The 22,142-nt window shown below is 41.4% G+C and overlaps 1 protein-coding gene across 4 annotated transcripts in view; it reads right to left on the bottom strand.

Annotated features, from left to right (window-relative positions):
- CORIN (corin, serine peptidase) overlaps positions 1–22,142 on the bottom strand; it is a 1,512,429-nt gene that overhangs the window by 1,355,369 nt on the left and 134,918 nt on the right. For all 4 annotated transcript variants that reach the window (XM_069201641.1, XM_069201646.1, XM_069201651.1 and 1 more), the window contains exon 2: positions 6,869–7,013. In XM_069201641.1, the coding sequence (XP_069057742.1) occupies positions 6,869–7,013 (145 nt within the window). The remainder of the gene's footprint in view (positions 1–6,868; positions 7,014–22,142) is intronic.

Genomic DNA, 22,142 nt, shown 5'->3' with positions numbered 1-22,142 from the left:
GCATAGGAGCATGCCATAGATGAGAAGTCCTGCTGATTGGACTTATTTACCAACCAGGCACCCGGTGGTTGCTAACATGAGGTGTCTTCAAGTTCTTCATATCGCTCTTGTTGTTGTCTCTTTTTTGATAGAAAATAGTGCACCCATCTCTTTGTTAACCAACCGTTGATTGGTCACTGGGCTTGCCCTGATCTGTACGTGACAGCGAGCAAGGACATGGCAGTTATTTATGCAGGCGCATGAAACAGGAGTTTCTTGCATTTCCTGTACACGTGGATTTGTACCGAAAATGTAGGCTTCCCAGAGGCAGGCGTAAAGTTAGAGAAAGATTTTCTTGTCTCAAAACGTTTCTAAATTTGCATGCATGATGTACTGTACAGCATACATACAAACATATGAAAGTGTTAAAATATGTCAAAGTATAGTATTCTTGGTGAACAAATTCAATTTCAATACAAAACCTATGCTTGACATCACATAGACCTTTGTTCTATTGTGCAAGGGCATGTGTATTTGCACAAGGCAGCCTACAGTGGGCCAGTGCTGGGACAGAGAAAACTGTACTATATCTTTGCAGATTCAGCAGTGTTCTGCTCTCTCCCTTTCAATCAATATACCACAGCAATCTTTATTGCTGCATTGAGTTGCAGGAATTCTTTGTAAATATGGCCTGGATAGTATAGAAATGACTTACCAAGTATGGGAAAGTTGTTATAATGAAAATGGATTGATCATGAAATGTAATGGGTCAAGTCTGTGCTATATAAACTGCTGTATTTTGTCAAGAAAATAGAGTTTAGAAAAATATATCTACTTTTTGCAACATTTTATGTCAAATAGATATATGGAGGATAGAACATAACACATTAGAATACTTACATACAGAAAGATAGAAATAATTGATAAAAAATACAAACCACTGAAGTTACTATTTAAGTAACCACTGGAGTTTTATGATTTGTCAAGAAGCAAGTATTTTTCTTTAAAGATTCATAAGATTAGACATCACAGATAATGTGCTGACAGTTTTATTGCACACTTCTCTGACCTTTGCCAATATGTAAATGGACTGCAGGTCATGTTGCTTTTATTGTGAAAAATGAAGCTGGAATTATTTTGCATTTATTGTGCAGAATGCAATGTCACAAAATGAGGGCCTGAAATGCTAGCTGAACTGTGCTTCATTCATTTTGTCAAACAGCTAATGTACAGTAGCACAATGCCATTTTCTGTTGTATGTAGAAAAGTAATTATTGCTTATTAATTTTGGGATGATTTTTAGAGTATAACAGTTTTACATAATGCAATTTCTACAATGGTAATTGATTTCTGTCAATGTATCTTTATAAGTGCAGCCCAGTGTGCCACTTCACACCATGCAAAGAGTATGATTCTCTACTGCTGTGAACCTATAAAATATGCTGTATTTCGAGTGTTTGTCAGACCTTTCCTTGCTTTCTCCATAGGCAGATTTTATGTCAGTCCTCATTGATCTTATACTTGGACTTTTCTCTTTGTTTATGATATTGATGTTAAGTTGTATTGACTAACCAATTTGCCTTCTGTAATGATTCTTAAACCTTTATGGTTTGGAATTTGAATTTGGTTTTGTGTGGATTTTACTTTATTTGCCTAGGACTCTCTTCCTTTGTAACTCACCCAGCCCCAATCTGTCCAAGAGGCGCTTTTATTAGTAGAACTTCCAGACAATATTGTATACATTTCACAACAAAGGTAGAACCACAAACCAGAAAACATTGGCAGTATTTGAACAACTTTACCCTTGCAGAAAAATGTTTTATACTAAATGTTTCAGGATATTTGTATGCTGCAAGAGTGAAAGTACACAGATGCCATAATAAGGGTTTGCAGAAATTTATTTAATATCAGATAAAACATGTTTAGAAAACAGTGCCACAGTAATGCAGTGAAATAGAAGCCTATAGTTATCCATTCAATCTAATCTCATTCACTATTGGATCTACCGCCACCAACAGTGCCCACTATGGAGGGCTCACATCAGAGCTCATCTTACAGGATAGAGTCTAGGAGCTCAAAGTGTCAACAGAAGAAAATATAAAAATAATAGTGCATTATCTTGAGCAGAAAGGATATCAGGACACTGCCAGGAATTAAACACTCCAATGCTATTAAAAGGTCTTGGATAACTAGATAATTTATGTTGATTTTCTCTGAAAGAGAGGAATGACATCTGTACTGTGATTGAGGTATTTCACTATGACAGGGAAATACACAGTGTAGAGGCAAATAGCATTATGCAAATCACAAAATTCTTATTTTATTGAAAAAAAACACTTCTTGGCATAGCAAGACCCTCATGTAGAGTAAGCTATCTAATTGTATAGTTTTTATTATTATACCATACTCAGGCCACAATAAGTGTCTCCAGAGTGTATGGTGGGAAGTCCGTGGCAGAAAAAGGGAACCAGTGGGCACATGATAATAAGCAGAGTAGAGAGTGTAAGCACAGGGCTGTACTGGTCAGTGTATGGGTCATACCAGTATTATCCAGTGCTTAATTTGTAAATAAAATGGTGCCGGTGCTCAAAGCCCTCCTCTAAAACACGCGGCTGCTGCAATTAAATGTGCGGATACAGAATACTGAGGCAGCGTAACCCTGAAGCCATCTCAGGCCTCTTTAATCTATTTACAGCCACTCCCTGCACCTTCAGCTCACTCTTGCAGCTTACGGTTTTCTCCGATTGTGACTCTCTTTCGTTTTTTCTCTTCCTCCATCTTTCCCATGTGTCTTTTGCTCGCAGTAAATGCTTGAGGTAGAAAAACAAAGCGCCGGCCCTCAAAAATAAGTCCCGGTGCTCAGCACCGGAAACAACAAGCACAAATTAAGCACTGATATTATCTGATGCTGTCAGAGAAGTTCATGTAACACAGAGAATAGAACATCTGTAGTTATAACTTATTTAATTTTACTAGTCACAGATAACAGATGCAAGTGAACAGCCATTTGGTTTAATTAGCATAAACCATCTTCTAATAGACTTGAAAGCCAGCTTCAGGAAAGCAATTTCCCATTGTTGATCTAGACATGACATTGAGACCTTTCATGTGGCATAAGAGCAATGAAGGCAAAGAATGCTGATTTGAGCCATAAAATGCAGCCAGGTTTGTCATAAAGTTTAAGATCCCATGGGGCTATAAGTGATATAGAGAAAGACCACAATTGTTGGACAGTGGTGCCTTTCTCTGCCATTGCTGCATCTCTGAATATGCATGGAAATAAATGTTATCAAAAATTAGTCTTAGCCTTTCTATGGTCTGGATTGAAGGTGCAGCTGTCGCCAGACAATTATGTGAGAATCACTAAGATAAGAGCTCCACCCACATGTTGGGAGCCTAGAGTACATGTTTTGATTTGGCAGAAGTTGTGTGATTCCACAAAAAAGTGTTTGCCCTCCATGCAGCTATGATCATTTTATTTATTTGTCCATCTGCCTGAGGATGAACTTTCAGAGACACTCATGAAATTGCAAAGCTAGATAACTAGATAATTTATGTTCTTGTTCTCTGCAAACAGCAAAGATGGGAGGAGGGCAGCCATTAACCTACATGGAGTTTTATGTCTGGCTTTACAGTGCAACTTTTGCCTCACTTACACTTGTAGAAGACTGTGCCTCTGTCCACACAAAGGGCTGCATAACCCCCTGTAGAGTGTCTGGAAGGAGGTGCAGGGACCTTGTGATCTTCAAAGGCCTCTTTGAAGTCTCCCCGACTTCAAAGGCATATTTGGGTACAAGAACTGGACCCCAAACCCCACCAAAACAAAACTCTATTGGAACCAAGGACATTCTGACAGGAAGAAGGACTGCTGTGCTGTCAGGAGAGACTGCCACTCTGCAACTGCACTGCTGTGTTGGCCTACTGCTTGCTGTGTGCTGTGCTGTAGGAGGGTCTGACACTTTGCTACTTGCTTTGTTGTGCTGGCCTGCTGCCTGCTGCTTCTGGCCTGGAGTGAGAAGGACTGGATCTGTTCACTACATCCTTGAACGCGATTCCCCAGGGCTTGTTGGCTTTCCCCTGTTCTCCTGCAGTCTCAGGATCATCAAAGTCTACCTGCAACTCTTGTGGTGCTGCTGGACTCTGCTATCTGCAAGTCCTGCCTTTGCCTAAGGTGCGCACTCCAGCCCTAGGCCTGAAAGGTGGGTTCTGCAGACTTTCTGCAAAAAAGCAACGCATCGACCCAACTGCATGTAAAAAATCAGTGCATCACTCCTTCGACGCAGAGGCTCTTCAAGGACAGTGGATTTCCAGTCTGTGCGACTTGATGATGATGCCTTCCATTCACTTCAACGGAGTTCCACGCTGATGTGGGATCCAACTGCGAGGCTCGACGGTGATACATCTACCCGACTGCACGGATCAGAACTGACGCATCGTGCCCTCAACGTCGATGCTTTACTCCATCAAAGTTACTGTTTCAGAAGACCATGTGTAGGTTCTGTAGCCATCCTATATTCCTTCATGGTAGGCCTGAACTACGGATCTGCACTGGTCCCTTGGGACGTCAAGTAACCTTTTGACTACTAGTGACTTCTAAGCACTGTTTTCACATTTAGGGCCTGATTACAACTTTGGAGGAGGTGTTAATCCGTCCCAAATGTGACGGATATACCACCAGCCGTATTACGAGTTCCATAGGATATAATGGACTCGTAATACAGCTGGTGGTATATCCGTCACTTTACCGTCACTTTTGGGACGGATTAACACCTCCTCCAAAGTTGTAATCAGGCCCTTAGTCTTTAAAAATGAATATCTCCACTTCAACTTATTGGCTTTTTGTCGTTTTGGTCTTGTTTTACTCGGATAAATAGTCTCTATACTGTTGTGGATTTTTTTTTGTGGTGTCTTTCACTGTGTTACTGTAATTAAGTGTCGCATAAATGCTTTACACATTGCCTCTTATGTTAAACCTGACTGTTCTGTGCCAAGCTACCAGAGGGTGAGCACAGGTTACTTTATGTTGTGTATCTGACTTATCCTGACTAGGATTGTGGCCCCTACTTCGACAGGGTGCATACCTCTGCCAGCTAGAGACACAATTTCTAACAGTACTGATTTATTTTAATGCAGCATTACAAACAAAATGTGTTTTATTTGTGCTTTCCTAATTCTGATATATTCAGAAATATTTGTACAGTTTATTAACAGGTATTTACAATTTGTTGTGTGCCAGAAACAACCCTTTCTTTCAACCCCCAGTACCCAGCAAGACTGCCACATAAATCCTCTCACTTTGCAGTCAGAGAACAAAACGTAAACACAAAGCTCCCTGTAGAACAGAGCTTTACATTTGATCTCTGTTTTTGAATGTGCAGAAAATAAAAACACAATTTATGCCTGTTTATTGCTCATTCACTTCTGAACTCCAGCATGGTTATTTTGGGGATTGTTTGGCACCTGCTCCCCCATTCCGTTTCTTCCAGTGCATATGGCATTGGTGCAAAACTGAGGAAGAGAATTGTTTTAGTTATGCTGTTAGAAAAGAGCACTGTTCAGAATAAACAAGCTGAGAACATTGGTCCTCAAAGGCCTGTGTCTGGCAAAGGTGAGTACAATCAGTCAAGCAGAAAGATAGGAGGCAGGAAACCCTTTCAAAGAAATAAATCATTTTCCTGCTTCCTGAATCAGCATGCAAGGGAGAGAACTGAAAATACATTTACTCGTGTGGAGTGCCTCACAAAGAAAAGAGTTCCCAGATAGTGAGCACTCACAGAAGAATACACATAGCCAGTCAAGGAGGTGGTAAACAGGCTATGCTCCACGGGAGAGACAAAGGCACGCTGGACGGACTAAAACAAACAAAGCCAGCAAATGTGTGTTACAAACCACAAACCCAATGGTAAGTGATGGGCAGAATGCATTTCCAGGAAAGTTTTCAGAATATTCACAAGTAGTGTTTCACAACCAGACAGCTGCGCAGCCTGGTAAGTTTTGACCTAAAAATTACTGAACATACAGATTCAATTGAAAAATGTCACTACAACTGCCATTTAAGTGCCAAAGTGAAGTTTGGGTAAACAAAGAGAGGATGTAGTATTACGGCCAGAGCTGCCAACTTTGAAACTGGGGAACCAGGATTGAATCTGGACGTCAGCTTAACATCCTGTGATTCTGGGCAAATCACTAATCTCGTCGTGTCTACAGACACAAAAGAATGAATGTGTTCTTTTGTAATGTAACTGTTGCTCATGTAAAGCACTCCAGTACCTTCAGGTCGAGTTTGCGCTATATAAAAATGCAAACAAAAAATAATAATTGTGGTGCTCCAGCTGTCTCTCTCCTAGGGTCTTCAGGTTGTAGTGGACACTTTATCTCATCTTCTTAAAATAGTTTGTTCATAAACGTGGTGTTCAGGAACCATTTTTGTATGACCACTTTGTTGATAATACTGTTTTACATGCCTTGTTAATGATTTTCAAATATTACATTATGCCTCCCCACTCACCCATGATCAAAAACCTATATTTTGTTAGAGATTTAAACTCCTGTTGGTCTCCTCGAATTACTGAATGCTATCAGAAAGCCAACGCTTTAGAACACGATTTTAAGTTCAGAAAGTCATATGAAAGAATATATGAAAGTCGTTGTCAAGCCTATAGTTAATCAAATGAAACTCTTATTAATAATTAAGCGACAGTTGTTGCATATTCAACAATTCATTTGCAGAATTTGGAATACAGACATGAGAAAAATAAAATGCTATAAATAATTAAACGTTCACTTACTGTCATATCTAATGTTCAGTTTCAACAATGTTCACTTAATTGTTCTTTGAGTCTAAGGGAAAGAAACGCTCAGGCACATATAACGTAGAGGATTCACTTACCAACAAATGTCAGCAGGATCACCAGGAGGAGAATGAGGGCGCAGATGCATGGAATCAGAACTAGCAACAAAAGACGGAGGTACTTGGCAGAGGCCAGTTTCTTGGAACAACCATCCCCCATGTTATCTTCATCTGTTCCCAAGACCTACAGTGTAAAGATGTAAGTAAAGACATTAATATTCACCCGTCTCATCATTTTGCTGCCTGCTGACAGCCTAATGCAGGAGTTCATAATGTAGTACAGAGACAGCTATTTTACACATCAAAGATGGTGCTTTCAGCCACAGATGAAAATGACCACTGCCTGCTGATACTGCTGGACCTCTCAGGCACACTGACACTGTCAGCCAGCCCACCATCATCATACTGTGAAGTCTTGAAGTAGATTAACTGGAAACAAACCTCACTGGTCTCGGTCAACCTATCAAACTGACACCAGCTGTTCACATGGGAACCGTCAGGTGACTGAAGTTTCTTTCATCTGCGAAAGATGCCAAGGTTTCATCTTGTTCCCCTCCATTTTCAAGCTTTACATGGACACCCTTGTGGCTCTATTCATCCCATAAGAGCATCAAAATTCACCAATATGCCAATGATACACAACTCTACTTGAAATTCTCCTCTGCTCTAGGTACCCAATATCTCAAATACTGCCTGTACCTAATCCAGACAGGGACCTACCTGAAGCTCAACCATACCAAACCAAATTGCTTTTATTCACCAAGACCAAGCAAGAGCTAGTCTAAATTTGGCTCAATGACATGAAACATGATGGCTTTGAACCCAAACTTTTCACCAGTGCCAAGTCACTTGGATTCACCTTGGGCCCAAACCTTCCATTCAAAGAGCATAGTGGCAAGAAAACAAATACTGCCTTTTACCAACTTTCAACTAAAGGAAATGAAATAGTTCCTCCTAGAGAGTTATTTAAGAGCAGCTCTTCAAGCCCTCATACTCTTCCATATGGATGACAACAGCACCTTGCTCCACTGCATCCCAGACTCCATGCTTGCCCCATTAAGGGCATTCTGCACTCTTCAGGATGCCTTGTCCAAGGTCTGACTACAGTATATCTCCCCATTTTGATGTTCCTCCACTGGCTCCCTTCACTAACCTGCACCATCTTCAAAGTCAGCTGCATCATTTACAAAGATATCATGATGGAACTCAACTGGCCCCCTTTGCCAGCCAACATCACCTTCAAAATCAGCTGCATCTTTTACAAAGACGTCACAACCGGGACACCCAACTACTTAGCTGGAAAGCTCAACCACTCAGGTGGCTCTCAGCACACTCAAAGCCAGAACTCCATCAATCTGAAGGCAAAGAAATGGAAAAAAGAAAACATAAGGAAACAATCCTTCTCCATCTAGGTATCCATGACCTAGAATAAGATCCCTGTATCCATCAGGATGGCCCCAACCCTTCTCTGATCCAGAAAAGAGCTGAAGATGCACCTCTTCAAAGAACACTGCATCACAATGCAGTAAAAAGTTCACTCCTACTCCCAAAGAGCAGTTACCTCTTCAAATATTTGTTAACTGTATCATTGCCTTTGACCCTATATTGCTGTCTGCTGTGTGTTGGTTAGGTCCCTACTCTGCAGGCACCACACATATACTTACATACATTTGCTACAAAATAATTGAATAAAGATTTGCAAGACGTTACTGGGGATAGCTGGAAACTAATGCAGAGCTGTGTATATAGTTTTGTGGCAGTAAACACACTAACCCCAGTGAGTGGAAATGTGGCGGTAGTACCGCCAACAGGCTGGCAGTACATACCGCCACATTATGAGAATGGCAGGTTGGCTGCAGCCAACCCGCCACTTCTCCACTCATACTGCCATGGCGGTATCAGCTGCCGGGCCAGAGATGTCAATTTCCAGCCCGGCAACCAGCATAGTACCGCAGGCGGCATTATGAGCCTGCCTACCACCATGGTTTTTGAGGCATTAAAACGCCACGAAAACCATGGTGGTAGGCCCTACCGGTGACAGTGAATTCCTTCCCTGTCACCGGTACACAACGCACACCTGACACCCCCACCCCCTCTCCATCCAAACTCCCCCCACACCTTCTGATCCTCACACACAAACCCCCACCCCTTCCGATCCTCACACACCCTCCCCCCTTCGATCCTCACACACACACCCCTTCACCCCCTCCGATCCTTAAACACCCCCACCCCGTCTGATCCTCACACACACACCCCCACCCCGTCTGATCCTCACACACACACCCACATCCCCTCCGATCCTCACACACACCCCACCCCACCCCCTCCGATCCTCAAACACGCTGCCACCCCCACCTCCTCAGATTCTCACACACACTCCCACCCCCATACACGTACACACCCGCGGACACGCACCATGCATACACCCAATCATTCACACTGGCATACACACATTCATACATGCATACTTCCAGACATGCTCGCACACATTCTTACACACAATCACACTGTCATGCAGACACACACTCACTTCACCATTCTTACGCGCATTCACTCACACGCAAACAACACACACAGACGTAATCACACACACACTCACAAATCAATGCACACAACCAGACACACCCACACAACATCCCCTCCCCCCCATCGGAAGCCAGACTAACCTTTGTCAAGGAGGTCTTCCGGTAGGGAACGGGAAGGGGCGCTGCTACAGCCAGCAGCGCCCGCCAGCAGAACACTGCCAGGCCTTATTGCTGGTCATAATATGGCTGGCGGCGTTCAACTGGCGTGGCGGTGCTGGTGGTAGCAGCGCCAGCTTACCACCGTCCACCAGTATGATCACTGCTGGATTTCCGCCCTTCTTGTGGCAGAAGTCTGGCAGTGATCATAATATGGAGGGCAGGTGGTAGATGCAGGGACGGTATTTTGATGGCCATCACTGCGGCAGTAGGCCTTTTTCTACTGCCATTGTTGTAAAGCGGGCCTATATGTTTTTCTTAGCCAACTCATGCAATAAAATGGCATAAGGAGGGCATTATTTTCAATAGATACTAGCAACAGGGAATAGAATAAAAATATCAGAAATCATAGTACATTTTCCACCCAAAAAAGGACACCAATCCCTTGCAGTTTTCTCATGACACGTATGCCAGCAACACAATAGCAACAAAATTCAGCACAGCAAATAAGACTAAGATCACTTGACCTCTTGACATCTCTCAACACCACTGCATATCTGCAGCCCCATAGGGCCAATCCTCCATAGGACAGCAGACACACCTAGGCCAGTACACTTTTCTGGTAATAACACCAACTTAAAAACAGGCCCCCATGCACAAAAGCAATCAAGCATCAGCATCCATCAGGCGGGAGGGGAACCAGATCACAAGATATGCTACTAACCCTCAGTTGCACTTCACAACACCCTCTAGTAATCTGTGAATCCCAAGACAACATAACTATCAAGGCCATCCCTGCCATTGTCATCATTAGTTTCAGCCTCCTCATGTCATCCTTGCCCAGGTATACACAGCAAAGGGCGGAGAAAGACAAGGACTTCTATACTTTGAGACTGATAGGACTTGGCTAGTGCCAAAATGACAGAACACTCTCCATTTTTTATCTAATACAATATAGACCAACAGCACACCTTCATAGGCATCCACCACACCTAGATCAATAGCACACCTTCATATGCACCCACCACACCCCACGCCCTAAACATTTGGCATATACACAAACACAACCCATGGGCTAGTACACCACCTGCTAGCAACCTGAACAATTTCATCAACATCCTACTGAACACACAAACTGATTATTCCTCATCAATGTACATTCAGCAGTCCAGCAGGCAGCCGCTATTGGCAACGGTTAATTTTGCTATTTTCATTAAAGAAACCTGACCAATACCCACATATTCTTTTGGAAAAGCTACAGCAGCCAGGACCATTACAGTCTGAAATGATTCAAAGGGAACTATAACCCACAGAATATATTGGCTCTGAACATGCTACTTTTCCGTTATTCAGGATTCACCTCAGAATTCAACACAGGTACGATCACCATTTCAACAGCCTCCAATTGATCTGCATACCACAACTTCCCTAATGATTTCAACGTCCAAAGTAAAAAACACTATGAAGACCCTAAAGAATGATGGCCTCAATCTGCAATATGCCTCAATATCACCCAGCTCATCAGACAGCCAACCTGTAACAAGGAAAACATGCAGGACCTCAACTGTACATCTATGACCAGTGACACTTGCCACCCACATTGCCCCTCAACTGGATCAACCACGACATCATAGTAGTTGACTTTATCTTCACAACTACAATTGATTGAGACCAACAAAAAGTAAAATTAACAATTAGCAGATTGTTGAGGAATTTCACTAATCTTCCTAATGAATTACTGAACCTTGGCATTCTTAACCGACCCAAACACTGATGGTGAGGCCCTCTTACAGAATCTCAATGGCATCCACCAGAAACAACACACACCCATGCCCTGATTACGTTTCACTCTCTAGTAGCCACAACATCCAGTCAACTGTATAGCCAGACCCTCATCAACATTAAATGTCTGATCAGACACCAGGAGTATAGTGAAGACATACACAGATGCTAGGAATACTTCGCCTCCCTGAAACAACTGTGCTACCCTCTTGTAACTTGTAAAATAAGCTAAGAGTATAACTTTAAGAACTTTCTCAAAACTATCTCAAGAAGGATGTATCCGTATTGTTGGAAGGATAGAATTCAATTTTTTTTGGAATATTGACTTTGAAAACCTATTTCAGGGTTTGTGTTTGTTTCAAGAGATTGGCTGCCACACAAGGAGAATCAGTGCTTCGGAGTGAGCTGGAGACTCTAGAGATTGTTCATTTCTGGGCTAGATAGTTTGATGCCTCTCCATGCATGACTTACAACGGTATTCATGCTTATTTGATCAAATACCTAGCCTCTGAAGGGAGCTATTTGTGAGTAATCAGGATTTGAATTATACGATCTGGTCTACTAATGCAGGAATCTACGCTATACGCTGCATCAAGAGCAGCTTTTGTTGGCCTAGTAACCCTTAACTTATTCAGTCACTCACATAAATGGATATTAGCATCATCAGGCGTACCACATAAACGACATGTGTGAGCCAGTGCCAATCCCCACCCACCTACTAGGAATTTCATTCAAATACAACTGGACAAACCTAAACTTTAGTAAAGCCATTTTTTGACTGTTGCTCTATTATGTAAATACTATTACATAATCCCCATCCATAAATGTACCTATATAAACGGTAAAAATATATTTTTTTCCAAATCTGCCATATCAGTTGTTTCAGCTCGTGCTGTAAAGGCTCCTTTGTAATGTTTTTTTAATTGTGATTTGCCTTTAAGAACCTTGTTATGGCAGTACTGTCTACAAATAAAGCCAGGAGACGCCCTAGTTCAATTATGGAGTCTTACTGTCTAGGAATATCATGTATTATGTACCTGGGGCAGCAGTTAAAGATCATTCCTCTTTAACATTAAAACTGGCCACACCATTGGTGTAGACGAATTTGGTTGTATTTCCAGTCTCACCCCTCTTCTTTACTATACGAAAGAGATATGTGAACGATACGACAGACCAATGGGTGAAGAGGGCTGACTAAAAGCCCATATATGCAGGTATATTATATAAATAATTTTAGTCACATCAAATGTTTTGACTAACGCAGCGCCTACAATGGGGGAAAAGTTCGGCACTGGTTTAAAGGACTGCAATCAGAGGCCACTGGAGTTCAGTTTCACAATCCTGAGGTCAAGTAGTTTATTTTCTGTTACTGCCCTGGCACCTAGAATAGCTGCCAATTTCTAGTTGCAGAAAGCTGCTGATCAGAGAATTTCATATTTTCGAATTCCTTGAGGCACGTCTTTACAGTGATCTCACCAAGTGCAGCTATTTGTTTGCTTGAGATGCTTTGAAACAGTTGTCGTCTGTTTCAAAGATGTGGCAGCTACAGCCTAGGAGTGATAACAATGGGGCCCTGTCCCTTTTTCAACAAATGGATCCTCAATATATTGTGGGTTCTAAAATGGTGTGTCATTTGTCTAACTATACGCATGAAGCTTGCTGTGTTTTTGGGTAATATAGTAGCTATGTAGGTATAAGCAGTGATTGCCGCTCAAATTGATGGAGGCTCTTAGGTGAGATTTTGATGAGGGGATTTATGTGGTTTTCAAATTTGAGCTGTGTCATTTGCAATGTAATGGATTTAGCACACAAAAATATTGTTGGCCCATGAGGTACTTCCATTTCTAGCTACCCCGGGCCCTCTGCTTGTTAAAGTGCTTACATCTAGTGCAGGAATCAGTCCACTCCGAATGGGGTTTTCTGTAGGGATAAAGCCATCACACTTGCAACTCATTTTCTCCAGTCTTTGGTGATCTGGTATCCATCAGCTGTGACTACAGTGTAGTGTCAATGACAACAGTGACATCTGTTTCTTTGCAAGTGTGTTTCAATAGCATTGCAATGGGGTGTTTAACAGCTGGTGAGTAAACCACTGCCCATTCTAATATTTATTTTTACTTGACATCTAAGGCTATTTGTTTCAAAACTATAAACTATTGCGGAACAAAACAAAGATCTAATACCTAATAATTAAAAAACAATGTATATTTGAACAATGCAATTTCGGGAAAAGTCGCTAATAGGATTTAAGCATTTCTAGGTTAGGCATGCCATTACAAAATCATTAAACAGCTCATGGTTTCCTCTTTAGTAGGAATTATTAAGTGAGATATATACCCTTTTTCGCCAAGTTCTTATGAAGGGCAACCAGAGATAGTCTGCTGACTCTGTATCGTTGCCACATAGTCTGCATATAACCAACATTAGATTTTAGACCAAACCCTGCAGCGGAACATTCCAAAGAAGAAAGATGATCCCATCTGACCCATAGAAATATTCGCCTTGGCGAAGGATTCAGTGCCCTTCCACAATAATGCAAGGTCCTTGCTGCCTGAGGAGTCTTTAAATAAAAATGTCTGAAGGATAAGTCTGCATTTAAGGGCATTACTAGCATATCTACACTACCCCTTTTTGCTGCATTAGCAGATGTTAGGTGCTACGCTGTAGCTGATAGTAGCTCAGGCACCAGGAGTGGGACAAGTATTGCCCTTGATAATGCAAATCCACAATAAGATGGGTCAGCAGTACTTTATCAATATTCATCTTCTAGTGAAAATGCTAGCACACAACCACAATGGGCGTTTCATCACCTACCTCCCAGCTAAGTACTCCAAAAGAAACCTATAGGCCATCCCCAGAGGCTCATGTATGCATCAACTAGGAGTTTGTTTCTAGCAACATAGCTGATAACAGATAAATGTGATATGGTAGAGGCAATAGAAAGTGGTTCATTGGGAAGAGTCCATAGTAAGGCTGCTAGGGTACTAGTAGATTAGGATCTCCCCAGCTTATCAGAGATGGGAGTTTTCTAGGTTTTTTGTTACTTTTTATTTTCTTTTTTGTCCAGTGTGACTATCATCTCTGGTGGAAAGAGTCGCAGGTGATGGATACTGGTAGGCAGTGTACTCCTGGTGGTTGTATTTCTACACAAACAAGAGGCGTCTTTCAGCAAAGTGACTGTGGAATGATAAACATCTCTTCTTTAGCAACAATGAAACTAGAGTGAAACACTTACCCTGCAGTTCCATGAACTGAAACTCTTCACAGTGTTTCCAGGAGGGGATGTGTGGGGATGGTTGAAAGGTGAAGTGAATGTTTAGTTCAGGGTCAGGTGATTTGCTTTGATGTTAATGAACATATTGATGGAGTAAGTATTTGAAAAGCTAGCTTTTAGCTATTTATTGTCTGCATAAGTATGACATTGTGACTCTCGATTCAGCCGGGGTGATTTAAATGTTGCACGTATGCATCAAGCAACCAATAGTATAAGCATGAGCCATGCTGTACACAGCAGATAACTTGGCACCATTCAGATGTGTATTCAGGCACGTTGGCACAACTCTGCCCTTTAACCAAAAGTAAACTCAACCATCATTTTACCCACTCTTACACCTTCTCCTTTGCTCCACCATGTCACCGTCTCCTCAGTTTCCAGCTTATCCAACAAGAACATACCGTTGAGGGTGTTCTAAGCATGGAGGTTGCTCTCACAGAATTTTCATGGGGTATGTGATGCTTGAAATTATGCAATAATTCAAACTCTCAATCTAAATTGGATATTTTAATGACTGGGGCAACCCATGCTTTTCCTCTAAGTCTGGAAACAAACCTGGCCTACGGAGTCGGACTTGCTTGTAGGGCAATCAGGCAGTGTCTGACAAGCTGGTCAGTATGTGGCCATTTTTTGGCGATTTGTGGGCCTGTTTCATGGTCTGCTGGACCATTGTTTACAGTTGATTTCCCTGATATTAAACCAAGCAGCAAGCTCAAATCCATGCAGTCTTCCATGCCTTGCAAGACACTTCTTATATTTTTACGAGCTGAAAAATGCCCCTGTTTGCAAATATTTGGCCACTTTTTTTAGCTATCTCATTCACTAATGGGTGACACTTATTTTAATGCCGTGATCTATTTCTGTACTGGTCCAACTATGCTGGTCTAAACTATGCATCAACAAAAATCATAACAACTGAAAATAAAGTTATAAACAACTACTTCATAGTGGGATAAATAGCCACATGCCATGATGCAAGTTTTAATTTGTTAACAATACCAACTAATTCCAGTTGGGACATTATGTCAAATGTGAATTTACCTCCATCAGATATTATGGCAGATTCCCTTTCAAGTGTGGCAATTGCTTAGTTATACCAATGTTCTAATATGTTTTTATTTTATAAATGTTATTCTCAAAATATTTTGAGAGCCCATTTATGCATTTGGGAACGTGCAGCGGATTAAGGAAACCAGTAGTTAAAACAGGCACAGTAACATTTAAATGTATTTCAATAACTCCTAATAACTGTGGTCCGCATTAAATTCCATCTTTTGTACTCACTTTGCCATTACGTATGTTTCAATAACTGCATGCATCACGTTTATATTTCAGAAAATTAGAAGTTGATGTTTGGCATCTACAGACAATACAAGCATTTTATAACAAGCATTGGCAAAGTCAATAGGTTTTGCCTATGCCAAATCTACTGGCTTTGTTAATGTTTAATTACAAGTTACACAGCAAGTAGAAAATAAAAAGAACAAAGCACTTTGACACGGCCAGCCTTGGTCAAGTCATAGTGCTTTTCTTCCTTCAAGCCATGTTGTGCTGAAGTCCACGCTGCTGTGCAACAAGTTAAAAAAAAAAAGACCCAAGGGAAGGGGGATAAGGCATTCCAAATGCCAATCGTAGGCAGGGGTTTTTCTAGAAAACAATGATGAGCGGGTGGGATAATGTTGCTAAAACACTCAAGTCAAGTTTCTGTGATACGCCAAAATGAATACCTACTCACTTCTCCGGTGTGGTCATCAAATATGATCGTACCCATGCAATTTGACATGCTTTTGGACGTAGATCAAAATATATTCTTACATGTTTTTTGTCCCATGTGCATAAAAACTTTCTTAGTGCTAGGTTTGAGGATTACTGAATTTTTTTAAGCATAAAAAAGGATATTCCGATTTTATGGTTATGGCTACTAAACCCAAGACAATAAAAAAAAAAAACTGTGGGAGTGAAAATAAAAATATAAGTCTGCATTAAAAAAATGGCTTAAAGAGAAGGAAGAGGGTCACTCCAAAAAGTAAAAAAGAGTGCCTGCAGAAGCCTGTGGCTCGTGGTACAATCTCCACAGACAAAGACTCGACTCAAAGCCCAGGAAGAAATCAGACCCCAAGAGGAGCTGTTGACCAACAGGAAGACTGGAATGAAGAGTGACATGGGAACTAGCCAATGGTAGGTAAAGATATGTAATGAGCGGGCCCTGAGCCCTTTTTAAGATTTTCTTTAATTAACAAGAGATTTTGCATGCACTATGCAGGTGAAACCTAAAAATGACAAACTAATTGCTGATTGGTACTGGGTCAAAATTAATGTACAAGTGGCCACTGGAATTTGGATGAAATTTGGCAGGATTATACATTATAGTGTGCAGATGATCCTTTTTGGAGTTAGAGGTAAGTATAGTAAGTATTTTTTACGTTACAAAGGTATAAAACGTATCTGCTGGCGCAGTAGTTTCACAGTAATTTCACAAAACTACTGTGGTACATGCTGATAACAAAGCATCATATGATTGGCTAATGACTGCTTTTACAAAAGTCAAACACAGCCATATTGTTTTGGTGCAACTTGGCTGTGATGGGGCTAGGGCTTTGTTGAACCTGCCCTTTTTTGCAGAGTTATACTCAAACATATTGCCTCCTTCCACCAATTTGTTCTGACCTGTTTGTGTTGGCTTTAGGAGTCTGGGCACTTTATCACTGATAACTAGTGCTAATGTGCATATGCTCTCTGTCTAAATTGTATTGGTGATTGATTTATCCATGATTGGCATATTTGATTTACTAGTAAGTCCTAGTAAAGTGCACTATGTGTGCCAAGGGCCTGTAAATCAAATACTACTAGTGGGCCTGTAGCACTGATTGTGCCACTCACATGATAGCCTTGAAAACATGTCACAGACCTGTCACTGGAGTGTCTGTGTGTGCAGTTTTAAACTGCCAATTCGGCCTGGCAAATGCACCAACTTACCTGTCCAAAACCTTCCCTTTTACTGCATGTAAGTCACCCCTAATGTAGGTCCAATGCAGTCCCAGCACCTGAATAGTGCTGTGCCTGTCCTTACACAAAGCAGTCTCCAGCCCCCTAAAATGTGGCTTGGACTAGGTCAGGTAAAGGCAGAGTTGTGTGCACTACCAAGACTTCTCTTTGATGTCTGCCTACTTCAATATCAGAAATGGGTTTAAGTACTGGAACTCTGACCCCACAAGTTAGAATACCTCTGCACTGAGGACATTCTGCCATGAAGAAGAGCTGGATGCTGCAGGAGGGACTGTCACTCTGCCTGTTGCTTTGTTGTGCTGGCCTGATGCTTGCTGCTTCTGTCCTGGAAGTGAAAGGACTGGCTTTACTTTCTACATCCTGCTTTCCAAAGTTCTCCAATGGCTTGAACTGAGTTTGCCTCCTATTAAGAAGTCTCAGGGACATCAAAGATTTCATCTGCTAGTGCATGGGCTTTTCTGCTGAGAGTCCTGACTTGCCAAGTGGTGGCAACTCTGGTCCCTTGAAGTGTAAGCTGGTGATCTGAAGGAGAAAATCCATGCATCGATGCGCCGTGGTGGAAAAATAGTTACAGTGCCTACCCTGAGGCTAGAGAATCAACGTAGCACCTGTCTCGTGGCTGCAGAATCGACGCACCGCCTGTATCACCGTAGCACCATCAACACAGCAGGTTTGGATTTTTCACGCATCATCCCTGGGGTGTCAATTTCTCATCAACCCCAAACAGGAGTAAGGAACCGAAGCTGTGTGTCCAGAAATCAAACCATATACTTTCCTGCGAGAAAAGAATGGACGCATCACCTCCCCTGCCAGTAAGAAACTGATGCATCGCCTCTCCTGCAAGGAAAGAATCAACGCATCACCTGCCCTGCGCAGTGAGGAACCAATGCATCGCTTTGCTTTTTGGCACCTCACCTCCCCTGTGGTCTCGTCATCTTCGTTTTGACGTATCACAGGTACTTTGTGCTAAAAATATACAATCATTGATTCCTATGGATTAAGAATCATTTCAACCTTCAAAAACTGATATCTGTGCATGTTGGATTTTTGTTGATTTGGTCTTGTTTTACTCAGATAAATATTGGCTATTTTTCTAAACAAGTGTGGAGTACTTTTGTGGGGTTTTCACTGGGTTACTGTGTGTTTGGGTAGAAAACCTTTACACATTGACTCTGAGAAAAGCCAGACTGTTCGAGCCAAGCTACGAACGGGGTGAGCAAGGGTTAACTTAGCTGTGTGACTCCCTCACCATGACTATGGTGAGTGTCCCTACTTGGACAGTGTGCAAACCACTGCTAACTAGAGACCCATTTCTATCAGAAGTAAAATACATGTAACTGGTAGGTTTTATCATTATCCCTATGTATTATCACTTAATGAGAGTGCTAATGGGTAGGGTAAAATAATTATGTTTTATATTATTTCAAAAAATATTATGGTGTACTACGGGACTGCCTATGGAGTACTGAGGTACCAAAATGACATAGTACTCCACTCTACTCCACTGTATGCCACTCCACTTTTTTCCACTCTATGCCATTCTACTATATAGCACTGTATACCAATCCACTCTAGCACACTCTACAACACTGTACTGTACACCACTCCACTCTAGAAAACTGTACTACACTGTACGCAACTCTACTCTCCTGTAGTCCATAATGCTTTCCAATACTGCCTAAGTTGCTACAACATTGTACTATATAAGACAGTACTCCAATTTATAGAAGTGTATTCAACTGTATGCTACGCCACTTCACTCTACTGCACTCCATGCCACAGGAAAACAGGAACTTTATTTTTTCATTTTATACAAACTCAACGTAAACTAGCCAAACATTAGAAATTCTAAAGTTATATTTCTAACCTAAATTTATAATTTACATACCACTCCCAAATTACTATGTTACGCACCTCTGTACCCAATGCTGTCACTTCACTTGCTACACTACATTAGTTATAACTCACACCTTCTCCATGCACTCGTTATACCCTGCCATATTAAAGCACTTAAACCATGTGAAATCATAGCATTCATAACAAAACTTATGCCATCTCAAATGACATTGTTTGTAAGAACACAGTTCATGGTGGAGTGGTGAGTTATAGTTAATGTAGTGTGGGGAGTGAGATGACAACACTGGGTATGGAGGTGCGTGACATAGTAATTTGAAGGTGGTGTGTAAAATTATACATTTAAATCATAACCATAACTTTAGAATTTCTAATTCTTTAATAGTTTTAAGTTGGGTTTGTATAAAAAGAATAAAGTTTATCTAACTATAACTTATCCCGAACCTTTGGTTTTTTATTGGAAAAAAAAATATATATATATATATAAAAAATAAATACATTTTGCTGGGCGCTGCTCTGCTTCTTGAACGGGGTGTGCTTCGGCAAGTTGAGAGCCAGCAGCCTCAAAAAACATATATCGGCTTTCGACATACATATTTTTCAGCGTATGAGCAATGTGGGTGATAACTAATTTTCTTTTTCACCATTGTAGTGTTTGTTGAAGAATGTGTATGCCGAAAGCAGATAATGTGTGGTCTATCTTTCATGTTTATAGTAATGTCACGCTTTGGTAGGGGTGTAAATACAGACTGTATTGGCACTTCAGTATTAGTGATAAAGACTACGGAGAAAGCCAAAAAGCGTCTGATTTTGTGATTTTGGCAGCATTGCAACAATAAACTTTTAGCTTGCAGCTACATCACAAGCATTGACTCCTTTGTTCTAAGTTCAACGAGGGACTGTGGCAATATATATATGTACATATATATATATATATAGTGGCGGTAGTTAGGGTTACCAGAGATAGGAATTCCTCTGATTTTTGCCCTTTAATAACTTTGCACCCGTCTCATGAACCAACAGACATTCATTTTTTGCTCATTTGTTGGCTCTTACCCATTGCTTTATGAATATGTTGCAAATGTTGAGTTTTCTCAAATCCACTGACTAGGTTATGCAGTGCCAGCAACAAACAATTCTGTAATTTGTCTAAGTGTTAATGTGTCATAGTACTTTCCCAGCCAGTGGAACCTTAACAAACTAGAGCAAACCTACATGCACAGTGGACATTGTGTCCTTGAAGCGTCTTATAGAATTCCATAAATGTATGCCTCTTGTCCAGCGTCTCTAGAGCTAGATCTTTGGAAAACTGAATGTTGTGTTCTCACCTACATGTGTTCTCTCTTTCCAGTTGCATGATACTCTCTTTGAGGTCATAGTGAAGACAGCGCACCAAGATTACCCCTCGTCCCTAGGTCTGGACAGGGTCAACATGTTTTGTGTTCTCCACAGGACCCCAGGTGGCAATACAGATATTCTTAAAAAGGAGATGTATTTGAATTCCTTCACGTAGGCCTCCATCTCATCCAATCTCTCTGTTATAGACCCCAAGACCAATGTAACTTCTTTCACTTGTGGCTTCATGAGTGAAACGCTTGAGCAATTTTCTCCCTAACTTCAAACATCTTTAGCCTCAGACACTTTTAGGTATAGCTGTATGAATGTCACTTTGTGGCAAATAGATGATAGATGTTGAAGGTAATGGAGGTTATGAGAGGTGTAGAGCAAGAATAACATTATTGACTTGGCGATTGGTTATCTTGTCAAAGTCATGATTTAGGAATGGACCTTTGATTGTTTATCGCAGTGGTTCCCAAACTGTGCGCCACGGCACCCCTGTGCGCCATCAAAACTAGCCAGGGGCACCGTGCCCCAAGGAGAGAGTTCGGGAACCACTTCTTTATGCATTATAAATTGCCAGGTGAGTGAATGTAATTTTGCACGCTCTTACAATGGCCGTATGTTATATTCAACAGAACATCATCAGTTTCTACTCTTCTCAAGCAGGGCCAAACTAAGGGTACTTAAAGTGCAAAAGCTCCTAAAACACACGTGCTCCTTTGGTTCTAAAATGCCCCTTTTGGTTTACAGAAAAAAAGCAGGACCCAAAGCAGATGACTTAAAACAAACATTTCCAGGCTAGAAATCAGTAAAAATGCAACAATCGTGCACGTGAGGCGTGCTTCTACAATAGGCGGTGGCAAACTATAAAACAAACAGATGCAATCACTGAAATTAAGAATTAACACTGGGGGAAGGCTTTATTTACCCGTCTGCTACTTTTTCCTAGCACTTCTACTTGACCTCCTGTTATCTATGATTTAGTCAGTCCATGTTCTCAGAACGCTGTGTGAGTTAAGGTTTAGCTTATCTGTTAATCTTTTGAACAGTTCTTCCCCTTTAGCATTTGGAGTGCCACTATCTTCTGCGACTGGCGTTTTAATGGGCTTCAGTTATGAACGCACTGTGTTCCTCAGATGAAGAGTTCTGAATGTCTGTTCAGCATAAAGCTTCAAAGCAACAGGTTTCTTTCAATGCCAGAACCAAAGCTGCCTGCAGAAATATGGCAAAACAGATATTTGCTCCCCAAAATACACCCTGTGAGCGAGGCAGTGTGGTACCCAGGAGCAAGGACAGAACTAAGAAGCGAATGGCAGACTCCTGAAGCAATGTGGATATCTCCATCTCATGCAGGAGATTTCTGGGCTCACGGAGC

The sequence above is a fragment of the Pleurodeles waltl genome, chromosome 1_2, assembly GCF_031143425.1.
Source record: "Pleurodeles waltl isolate 20211129_DDA chromosome 1_2, aPleWal1.hap1.20221129, whole genome shotgun sequence".
In the NCBI taxonomy this organism is placed as follows: domain Eukaryota; kingdom Metazoa; phylum Chordata; class Amphibia; order Caudata; family Salamandridae; genus Pleurodeles; species Pleurodeles waltl.
This window is presented reverse-complemented; position numbering and strand designations above follow the sequence as displayed.